Genomic DNA, 12,196 nt, shown 5'->3' with positions numbered 1-12,196 from the left:
CCTGTAGTCACTGATATCATTGTACATTCTCCTCACTATGTCCTATCAGAGCTGTAGTCACTTGTCAGTTCTACAGTTATGGTCAGTGAAACTACAACTCCCAGCATAACCTCACCACTGCATAAAGGGGTACTCTACTGGAAAACATTTTTTTTAATCAACTGGTGCTACAAAGTTAAACAGATTTGTAAATTACTTCTATTTAAAAATCTTAATCCTTCCAGTACTTATTAGCTGCTGTATAAGCGATTCACAGGAAGTTATTTTCTTTTTTAATTTCTTTTCTGTCTGACCACAGTGCTCTGTGCTGACACCTCTGTCCATGTCAAGAACTGTCCATAGTAGGAGCAAATCCCCATAGCAAAACTATCCTGCTCTGGACAGTTCCTGACATGGTCAGAGGTGTCAGCAAATAGCACTGTGGTCAGATTGGAAAGAACTACACAACTTCCTGTGGAGCATACACCAGCTTATAAGTACTGTAAGTATTAAGATTTTAAATAGAAGTAATTAAAAAATCTGTTTAACTTTCTGGCACCAGTTGATATAAAGGTAAATGTTTTCCAGTGGAGTACCCCTTTAAGTAATTCTGGGAGCTGTATATTTAAATGGTGAAAACTTCTTTAACACTTTCCCATTCTGTGGCAACTGGTATATCTGATTATTATACTGGAATTTCTCACAATGCCCTACAACAGTGGTGTCTGTCACAACAGGCTAAAAACTTACTGGGGGGAGGGGGAGGTATGGGGGTGACACCATTTTCTACCACACCGGGTGACACCAACCCTAGCAAAGCCACTGGACACTTTCCTCAAGGAGAAACACACCCCCTTTGGTGCCATGTAAATTTTGTTCAGTCTACAAGCATCTTGTATGGAGCAGGAAGAGCTGTGGATTTATAGTGATTATTCCGGGAAAACTTTTTTTTTCCCCTTTTTTTTTAATAATTTAGTGCCAGAAAGTTAAACAGATTTGTAAGTTACTTCCACTTAAAAATCTTAATCCTTCAAGTACTTATCAACTGCTATTTGCTCCACAGGAAGTTCTTTTATTTTTTAATTTCCTTTCTGTCTGACCACAGTGCTCTCTGCTGACACATCTGTCCATTTTAGGAACTGTCCAGAGTAGGAGCAAATCCCCATAGCAAACCTATCCTGCTTTGGACAGTTCTTAAAATGTACAGAGGTGTCAGCAGAGAGCACTGTGGTCAGACAGAAAGGAAATTCAAAAATATAAGAACTTTCTGTGGAGCATACAGCAGCTGGTAAGTACTGGAAGGATTAAGATTTTTTGAAAGAAGTAATTCACAAATCTGTTTAACTTTCTGGCACCTTTTGATTTTAATTTTTTTCCCAGTGGAGTACCCCTTTAAGTAGTGGTTTTACTCATTGATTTGCAGGGATACAGATGTGGAAGTTGGGAATCCCAGCAGAGGTTCCCTGGTTCTTCCAGCAGGCAAATTATTTCGGCACTCTGAGCGCTACACGGGCAGCAGGATGCCACTGAAGTCGGGTGAAACTTGGTGTGTAACTTTTTATTAAATTCATAAAAAGTGGTGTCCCGTGTATCACCACTTTTTAATGAATTTAATAAAAAGTTACACACCAAGTTTCACCCGACTCCCGTGCCATCCTGCCGCCCGTGTAGCGCTCCGAGTGACGAAATTGTTTGCCTGCTGGAAGAACCAGAAACCCCTGCCGGGATTCCCAACTTCCACATCTGTATCCCTGCACTACCCACCGTCCTGGACGGGATCGACGGCCAGCTGCTCCCGGCGTTCCTGCCTAAAGAACCTGTTAAATACGCTTCACAGTGTTGCGCCTGCTAATTAGCACAACCTGCAAAGGGGAGCATCTTTTTCACATCCTCACCTACTCCCGCTATACCCTCGGATAATTGGCACTATATAGCACCATTTCTGTCTCTTTTCTTTTTCTCTCTACCTTACTCATTGATTTAAAATGAAAAGAAAGAAGAGCGCTCCATAGCGTACAACCGCCACTCCGGGGTCCAATTTAAAGTGGTAAAAAACCCTTACCAAAGGCGGTTGTGTGAACTCACACACAACAATGGTCTGCATGGATGAGAGAGTATATCTGGTCTGCAGTCTCCCCGACCTGGGCAATATTCAACAGGTGAGGACTTCCAAGGGCCAGTGGGGGGCGGTATCGGCGCTGGCCAAGATCGGACACGTCCGGTGAGTAAAAGATTTTTTATTCAAATGCAACGCGTTTCACCACACTTAGGCGGCTTCATCAGTGAAACACGTTGCATTTGAATAAAAAAATCTTTTACTCACCGTACGTGTCCGATCTTGGCCAGCGCCGATACCCCCCACCGCCCCTTGGAAGTCCTCACCTGTTGAATATTACTCATTGATTTGACAGTCTCCCCTACATGAACACAAATATAGCAGTCAAGTCACTGTATAGGACTGCCCACTAGACTCCTAAGATCAGAATTAGTGTTATGCAATACTACTGTATGTGCAGCCTAAGCGGAATCAGATGGCTAAACTGTTCATTGCTTTAGTCTGCAGAAATTATTCTCACTTTCAAAGTGCCCTGGTTGTCTGGAAAGGATGACAGTCTTAGCTCTCCTAGGACTGTATCCATCTTCTGTGTGGCACACATTTATACAGACTGAAGCAATCAACAGCAGATTTGGCTGCATTTACTATAGTTTCCCTCAACTTTACTCAGAATAATGAGAGATTTAGATGAATAAAATAGTTTTACAGAATTTGTTTTGCCAAAAAGATGTTTATCTATAGTATAAAAATGAGCATAATAGTAATAGATCAGATGGCTTATTTAAAGTGGCAGGTTCCCATTAAGCAAAAAGTGATGCAAAGTCCAAAATGTAGGAGGAATACAATTTCCATAGTGGATATGGTATTAAATCTATGTTAAAATCCCCATGTTTTATAGTGCACGGCAAAGGGTGAAATGTGCAAATTGCAGCTTTTCACACATACTTGACATACCAGAATATCAGCCAAATATGTTAAGTGCTGCACCTAACCAGCAAAGTGTTAACTTGGTCTTACATACACTTCTATATTTCTTACCACTAAACAATCAGTACAAGTAAAGATAATTTTTTGGGCCTGACGGGCCATAAATGGAATCTTTACTTGTACTGATGAATGTACATAACATTTGGAGAGTGGGAGAGCTACGCCATATATATTTCCCACTCTATAAAAAATGTAAATGTGACAGCTTAGAAATCCTCAGAAGTATAACACCTGTTTGCACTGATAAATTATGACAATTATAAGTGACTTATTACGGGAAATCAAATGCTTGCCATTTTAAAGGCGGCTTCTTTTTCCTGTTGAGCAGAAAAAGTTCGGATTACAATGTAAAATGCATAAACAAGCAATTTGAGGATCTGTGAAGCTGGTAAACTATCTTAGAGAGAATGTGAGAGTGATCACGCTTTTTCTATTAACGTGGTGAATAAAAAGCTATCAACAAGCGGCAATACATTTAATTAACATGTCAATGAAGTACAGTCCGGGCCGCATTATGCTATCTGCACACATGTGCCTAGTGATATCGCTCATGGGAATCCCAGTGACAGCCAAGCATACGTTGTTTTGACAAATCACGGCCCTGCTTTGCAGCTCACATATGAGTGCTAGGATTGTCCAGAAACAATATAAGGGCATTTCAGAACATCGCATATCGCTGAATTGTGGATTACTTGACTATAAATGCAAGATCATAAACTAGTTGCATGAAATTAGTGCTCAGTATCTGCTGCCTAAAAATACCGTATTTTTCGCCGTATAAGGCTGGGTTCACACCACGTTTTTGCCTGCGGTCGGGAAATCACATACGGCCGAAAACGAAGCCGACCGGAGGCTGTGGTTCACTCCGGTCGGCTCATAGACATACATTAAATACAGTTCCCGAATACGGCTGAGTGCGGGCGCCGCGATTAAGCCCCGCCCCCTCCTCCCAACCGTATACGGGAGCCGTATTTAACAAAATGTGAACCCAGCCTAAGACGCACTTTTTCTTCACCAAAACTGGGGGGGGGGAATATACACCTATGGCGGCGGTCCCTGCGGCCATCAACGGTCGGGTCCCGCGGCTAATACAGGACATCACGATCCCTGTATTAACCCTTCAGACGCGGCGATCAAAGCTGACAGCTTTGAAAATAACACTAACCCGGCTGTTCAGTCGGGCTGTTCGGGACCACCGCGATGAAATCCCGGCGTCCCGAACAGCTTACAGGACACCGGGAGGGACCTTACCTGCCTCCTCGGTGTCTGCTCAGTGCTGGGATCCCCTAAATGGCTGGGCTCTCCTTCGTCGTCAGCACATCGCGCACGCCGTCCCGTCATCCAATAGGAGCGGCGTGCGTAGCGATGTCATGGCGGTGGCGGAGAGCGAGGATACCGGGCAGCAGAGACGTTCCGGAGCGACGGGGACACCCCAGGGACGTGGCGACAGCGATGGAGGGCGACATCCAGGGCAGCGGTGATGAGCGGTGACGGGTCCGGAGCGGCGGGGACACGTGAGTACTACCTCCTATACCAGTGGTCTTCAACCTACGGACCTCCAGATGTTGAAAAACTACAACTCCCAGCATGCTGGGAGTTGTAGTTTTGCAACATCTGAAGGTTCGCAGGTTGAAGACCACTGTCCTATACTTTACATTGTATTTGGTTCAGAATCTTTATTTTCTAGATTTTTATCCTATAAAATTAGGTGCGTCTTATATGCCGGAGCGTCTTTTATGACGAAAAATACGGTAATAATACAAATAATAAATATTAGTCCCTGTATAACATATATACGTTGTTTGGCTTTTTTTTTCTCCTTCTGTTTTACACTTGCATTTCAGCTAAAATATATCTCCTTGGGATATTTAAATGACAGCCGAAATTCTAACACAGTCACTCCACAAACGTTGTCATAGTAACCTCAGTGCTGTGAGAGGTGAGAAACTGGCTAAAATAATTCTCAGAATGTACAAAAAAGGAGCAGCAGAGTAGAATGTACCTTGATGGCAGGGCACCGGATTTTTTGCCCATTTTTTTTCGTATAAGTAGTTTCTTGCTGTCTACAGATCATGCAGAATATTTTGGTATATATCGGTATAGGATTCCACATTTTTGCTATACAATATTAAATATTCTTTGGGATATCTTATTATTTGGAATGAATGTCTTCAGACAGAAATGATCAGAGACTTTTTATTGCGCCATTGCTTCTATAGGTTTATTTCAGTCTTTAGCATGAACCAGTGTCAGGGGATTTAACAATCAATAGGGCAGATGAGATTTCAATCAGGAGTTTCACCACGGAATTCATATCATATAACACACTAAGAATATGATCCAGAATCGTTAAAGGTATATAGCACGTCTACCAGCTTTAATTCTGAATAGGAGAATGTACAAATTCTGAGTTTTTCGTTCACCTTTCAAAAGAACTGTCAGATTGACTGACATCATTTTAGCAAAAATATGTATTTTCTTTGAAATAACAATGCCGTAAAATATTTTCTTAGGTCTCCACAATGTGTCATTATTCTGTTATTTCCTTCTGGAAATGTATGTATGTATTGACATAACCTTGTCAATAGGATGTGTAATGTGCACTAATAGGGGGAGTGAGTATGTTCACACAGGATTGAAATGCAGATTTGTTGCAGATTTTGACTTCCCTATTGAAATTGACCCCTTAAAGGGGTACTCCCACCCTAGACATCTTATCCCCTATCCAAAGGATAGGGGATAAGATGTCTGATCGCGGGGGTCCCCCTGCTGGGGACCCCCGCATTATTGCATGCGGCACCCACCTGTGTTCTCGCCGGAACCGCTGGAGGGTCTGAGTCGCGACTCCGGGAACGGAAATCCGCGATGTCAGGACTCCGCCCCTCTGTGACGTCATGCTCGTCCCCTCAATGCAAGTCTATGGGAGGGGGCGTGACAGCCGAGCGGCGGCGGGACCCCCGAGATCAGACATCTTATCCCCTATCCTTTGCATAGGGGATAAGATGTCTAGGGTGGGAGTACCCCTTTAAGGACTCAGGGTTTTTCAATTTTTGCATTTCGATTTTTCCTCCTCACCATTTAAAAATCATAACTCTTTACATTTTACACCTACAGACTTATATGGTGGCTTTTTTTTTTTGTACCACCAATTCTACTTAGTAATAACATCAGTAATTTTATCCAAAAATCTACAGCAAAACCCCCCAAAAAAATCAAAATTTTGTGCGACAAAATTGAAAAAAATAAATAAATCATGCAATTTTGTAACTTTTGGGGGCTTCTGTTTCTACACAGTACTTTTTTCGGTAAAAATGACACCTTCTATTTATTCTGTAGGTCCATACGGTTAAAATGATATCCTACTTATATAGGTTTGATTTTGTCGTGTTTCTGGAAAAAATCGTAACTACATGCAGGAAAATGTATACGTTTAAAAATTTAATCTTCTGACCCCTATAACTTTTTAGTTTTCTGCATACAGGGATGTATGAGGGCTCATTTCTTGCGCCGTGATCTGAATTTTTTATCGGTACTAAGTGTCCAAAAATACGCTATTTTGGACATGGGAATTTTTTTACGTGTACGCCATTGACTGTGCAGTTTAATTAACAATACATTCTTATAGTTCAGACATTTACGCACGTGGCGATACCACACATGTTTATGTTTCTTTTTATTTACATGTTTCTTTTTTTTATGGAAAAAGGGGGGTGACTCAATCTTTTCTTAGGGAAAGGGTTAAATCACACTTATTAACTATTTTTCTACACTTTTTTTTTTGCAATGTTATAGCCCCCATAGGGGATGTTATAGCCCCCATTGATTTCAGACACTGATCAATGCTATGCCATAGCATTGCACTGATCATTGTTATTGGCGCTCCACTGCTCCTGCCTGGATCTCAGGCACGGAGCAGTGAATCAACGATCCGCACAGCTGATTGGGACACCGCGGTTTTACTGCGGTGGTCCCGATCAGCCCGAATGAGCTGTCGGGTAGGTTTTACTTTCACTTTAAACACATCGATCAACTTTGATCACCGTGTCTGAAGGGTTACTACTGGGCATCACCACGTTCTGTAATGTCTGGTATTAGCCGCGGGTCCCTACGTTATATCGTGGGAGCTGGCGCAGGATGTAAATATAAATCCTGCTCTGTTAAGAAGTTAAAGGGGTACTCCCCTGGAAGACATTTTTTTTTAAATCAACTGGTGCCAAAAAGTTAAACAGATTTGTAAATTACTTCTATTTAAAAATCTTAATCCTTCCAGTGCTTATCAGCTGCTATAGGATCCACAGGAAGTTCTTTTCTTTTTGTATTTCCTTTCTGTCTGACCACAGTGCTCTCTGCTGACAACTCTGTCCATTTTAGGAACTGTCCAGAGCAGGAGAGGTTTGCTATGGGGATTTGTTCCTACTCCGGACAGTTCCTGACATGGACAGAGGTGTCAGCAGAGAGCACAGTGATCAGACAGAAAAGAAATTCAGTAGTATACAGCTGCTGATTAGTACTGGAAGGGTTAAGATTTTTAAATTGAAGTAATTTACAAATCTGTTTAACTTTCTGGCACCAGTTAACATAAAAATATTTTCCAATAGAGTACCCCTTTAAGGGGAAATCAGCAACAAAACTGCAGCATTTCACTCCTGTCTGAACATACCTTTTCACCTATTTTTCAGTTGAACTCTTTTTAAACAAATGTAATTTGCACCTGTAGTGCAGGTGTCAAATTGAGATCTCCCTTTGGGGAAAAAGAAATGCCTGTGTGTAGCTGTGTAGCCATCTAAAATGGTGTCATGGAGGAGAGAACATATCCCTTTTATTTTTTAGAGCTCCTTTGTTTTGTACCAGCTAGATGTATGAATAAATAAGCTATCATTGCACATACAGTGACTAAATAATATGATTGAATATTTCTGTATACTTACTCATAAAACATTGTCCAACCAGTCTCATCACTCTTCGTAGCCAGGAGCCCGGTATTGCTATCATACGTCATCAAAGATAACTCCAAACTCTGTGTAGAGACCAACTTCAGTGCTCCGTTAGTAGTAAGTGTGAGGGTGATTATTTGATTGTCTGGCATCAGGAAATGCCGCGGGGTGCCATTAGAATCCCTGCGGATTTTCAAAGAGTTTTTGCTATTATCGATAACTTCTATCACATCACTGTCAGTGCTGTAAGTAAAATTGTAAAGGTATTCTCCGGTAACCAGGCTCTGAGTGTACTGATGAATCCCATTGATATTAAATATGTATAGCTCTTGTTCCCCTGGGGATGCAACTTCATACTGATTAAATGAAGTGAGAACAGGTCTGTTTTGAAGAACAGCTCTTATACGGATATTTCCAAGATCTGCAATGTATACTGTGCCGTCAGGTGCCACAGCCAAAGATGACGGAGAGTTTAAGAAGGCATCTGTGGCATAGCCATCATCCCCAGCATAACAATTGCAATTGACATCATCTTTGCAGTTGCAGTCTGAAGCTGCACCGGCTAAAAGAGAGATTTCACCATTAGTTGTCACTTGTCTTATTCGATTAATCTTCTTCTCATTTGTTTCTGCAATGTAAAGGATCCCAGTGTGGGAAATAGCTATGGCACTGGCAGATTCGAGTGCGGAATGAATAGCTAGCTTGCTTAAGGAATAGTCTATGCCAGGCACCTGGCAGTGCATGGGACGTCCCGCTATGATGCTTACTTGGTGGTTTTCTGTTATGCGCAAAATGACATTGTTCTCTAAGACGTAGAGAGAGTTGTCCATAGGGTTAACAGCTAAATCTGTCGGCCATTCCATGCGAACCTGCAAAATATGTTATATCATTACCCAACAATACAATAACTTTTTTTTATATTAACATATCAACATACAGTAATATTTACTAGTGTTGAGCGGCATAGGCCATATTCGAATTCGCGAATATTCGCGAATATATGGATGAATATTCGTCATATATTCGCGGATATTCGCATATTCGTTATAATCGTTTTATTTTCGCATACGCGAATATTCGCGTATGCGAAAATTAACATCTGTAAATATTAGCATATGCAAAATTCACATACACGGAAATTCGCATATGCGAAAATTAGTATATGTACATATTCGCATATGCGAAGTTTTGCATGCCAGTCTCACACAGTAGTATTACAGCCTTCTTTACACCACACAAGCTGGAAGCAGAAAGGGGTGATCACTGTGATGTGTACTGTGAAGAAAAAAAAAACAAAAAAAAAAAGAATATTCGTAATTACGAATATATAGCGCTATATTCGCGAAATTCGCGAATTCGCGAATATGCGATATTCGCAAATAATATTCGAATTGCGAATATTCGCGAGCAACACTAATATTTACTACCATATATACTAGCCACAACAACATTTTTACAAAATTCTGACACGTCACAGTATCAGGTCAACTATTCTGATCAGAGGGTATCTGAATGCTGAGACCCTCACAATCAATGAGGGGGCATTAATAAGTAGCTATGCCCCTTCCTTTCTGAATGGTCATGCTCACCTTTCAGTTAAACAGATTTGTAAATTACTTCTATTTAAAAATCTTAATCCTTTCAGTACTTATCAGCTGCTATATGCTCCACAGGAAGTTCTTTTCTTTTTGAATTTCCTTTCTGTCTGACCACAGTGCTCTCTGCTGACACCTCTGTCCATTTTAGGAACTGTCCGGAGCAGGAAAGGTTTGCTATGGGGATTTGCTGCTATTCTGGACAGTTCCTAAAATGGACAGAGGTGTCAGTAGAGAGCACTGTGGTCAGACAGAAAGGAAATTCAAAAATAAAATAACCTTTTCTGAAACATACAACAGCTGATAAGTATTGGAAGGATTAATATTTTTAAATAGAAGAAGTTTACAAATCTGTTTAACTTTCTGGCACCAGTTGATTTAAAAAAAATGTTTTCCAGTGGAGTGCTCCTTTAAGTGTAGGGTGATGATTCCAGTATCTAGATCATGGGAATGGTAAAACCCTGTCTGTAGGACCTAAAATAATACTGACTGTTGTAGTATTTCAGCTATTATATACACCATGGGGGATATTCATCATGACCAACATGTCATACACCAGTCTACAGGGATAATGCACTAGAGCAAGATGCATATCATTTTTTTTTAATTTTGCGCATTTTACACAGTCTGTGCACTGCAGTTTGAAATCTATCCCAGTTAAAAACTACCATAACTTATGCTAAATGGTGTCATAAACTGTAGTAGATCTGCTGGGATGCAGCAGGCCATGCCCCTTTCTCTGAGCCCCCCCTCACTTTTTCAGTAGTGACAAATGCTGCATTAAAAAGGGAAAAATCGAATTTTGTCATAATAAAGCCTGCACAAAAATTGGAAAAGCTGGCATACAAGCCTTTTATAAATCCCCTTCCCATATTCTTATGTCACCTATCCGTTTTCACAGAACTTTCTCCACTGCCCTCCATCTGTCCCACATTCTGTAGTTTCTAAGTACTGCAGCACCTTTTTTCTATTTTTTATCTCGCTATTACTAATGCTTATATTATTTACTTTATTACTTATACAAAATTTACATACAATTCAGCAGACGAGAGAATCACATTCATGTTATGTCTAATGTTTCCCACTGGTCTGATAGTTTAGGCTTGTAGAAAATATGAGATAGGCTCAGCTACGAGAAAGATGTAAATAATAAATAATAATAACACAAATAAATAAAAATAAAATAAATTATAAAATAATAAAAAAAAAAAAAAAAAGATCTAGTCCTAGTGACCAGCAAACATCTACATAACTTGGTTATTTGATTGATTCCTATAGAAAATATGGAGACACACTATTTTTTTTTTCTTGTTTTAATTTCTTTTACTGTTATTACTGTCTTACTCTTTAACTACAAACAGAGTCCTCTTTGGACCCAATTGTCCCTTTCGTCGTAATGTATACAGCGTTGTCCGGAAAAATGAATACGCACCTTCGAATTAAGGACAATGTTCATATGTAACGCCTGACGCGTTTGATGTCTTACTATGTTATATGTTGTATCTCTTATGTTTAAAATTCAATAAAAACATTGTAAAACTAGAAAGATGTAAAGCAAGCGTATATAATGTCTATCATGCTTGCGAGGGGTTGTGGCTTGTGTGTAGCCTCCAGGCCACCCATATGTAGTATCTACTATATGTCTAACCATCAGTTTAATAAGTCCCATCGATTCTAAGTAATCTGCTGGTATCTATGAAATAAACAAAAAATGAACTGTACCTGAGTGATGTCCATACTAGAATCACAGCTTAAAGGTCGTCCTGCCGCCAGGTCATTGGATCCTAACAGCGTAGAAATGAGTCCGTTCGGGTCTACTTTTCGAATCATTGTTGCATCAACAAAATAAATGAATCCATTCTTATCAATAGCAATTCCTGCACAAAAGACGAAACATTTTATGCCGTAAATGTAAATGTATATCCATTAAGCAAATCAAACTGTTAATTCTATTAAACTTATGTGAAGGAAGACTAAGGGAGTCTTAGAATTACTAAAGTATTCAATTACACGTCAACTTGAACAAGCTGTGATAGTAACCATATTTTTCTAAAAATAATAGTGCACAGTTTCAATTGAACCCTATGAGTTCATACAGATGCAACTTGGGAACGGAGAAATAGGTTTATTTCTAGCTGCAATATTTATTGAGCAATAATTAAATGTTTAAGTCTGGTTTATATGCCTCCGATGCCAAACATTACATAGTAGCATACGAGCAAGGCTGTATTTTACCCTAGAGACTGGAGGTCTAATTGTGCCCTGCCATTCACTAAGCAGGCTACTTTTAGCCAGCAAACTACACAGCACCCTACACTGCAAAATGCTAGCCTGGCTTGGCACTATAACACCATCACTTCATGCTTAGTTGAGACTGTAATCTATATGGAATTGGGCCACCTGTTTATGGAGTGCTTTGGGTAGCACTTACATTATGCTACTATTTTGTGGGGCACTTAGGGGACACTATACATCGCACAGCTTTACATAGTGTTGCCCCTTTGAAAGCCCCATCTATAAGATTTAGTTTTATTTGGGGACTATACATGGTGAAATATTCTAATAGGCTTTGAAGCAAGTGTCATCTGTATGGACACAATACTTTAGTCACATGGCTCACAATTCAACTACAGTATTGTGTCATT

At 40.2% G+C, this 12,196-nt stretch overlaps 1 protein-coding gene across 12 annotated transcripts in view; it reads right to left on the bottom strand.

Annotated features, from left to right (window-relative positions):
* TENM2 (teneurin transmembrane protein 2) overlaps positions 1-12,196 on the bottom strand; it is a 2,592,228-nt gene that overhangs the window by 46,677 nt on the left and 2,533,355 nt on the right. For all 12 annotated transcript variants that reach the window (XM_056575104.1, XM_056575105.1, XM_056575107.1 and 9 more), the window contains 2 exons: positions 11,274-11,428; positions 7,951-8,825 (listed from right to left, as the gene is read on the bottom strand). In XM_056575104.1, coding sequence (XP_056431079.1) covers positions 7,951-8,825; positions 11,274-11,428 — 1,030 coding nt within the window. The remainder of the gene's footprint in view (positions 1-7,950; positions 8,826-11,273; positions 11,429-12,196) is intronic.

Source organism: Hyla sarda, chromosome 4 (assembly GCF_029499605.1).
Source record: "Hyla sarda isolate aHylSar1 chromosome 4, aHylSar1.hap1, whole genome shotgun sequence".
NCBI classification, from domain to species: Eukaryota; Metazoa; Chordata; class Amphibia; order Anura; family Hylidae; genus Hyla; species Hyla sarda.
Note: the sequence above shows the minus strand (reverse complement) of the source record. Positions and strands in the feature narration are given on the sequence as shown.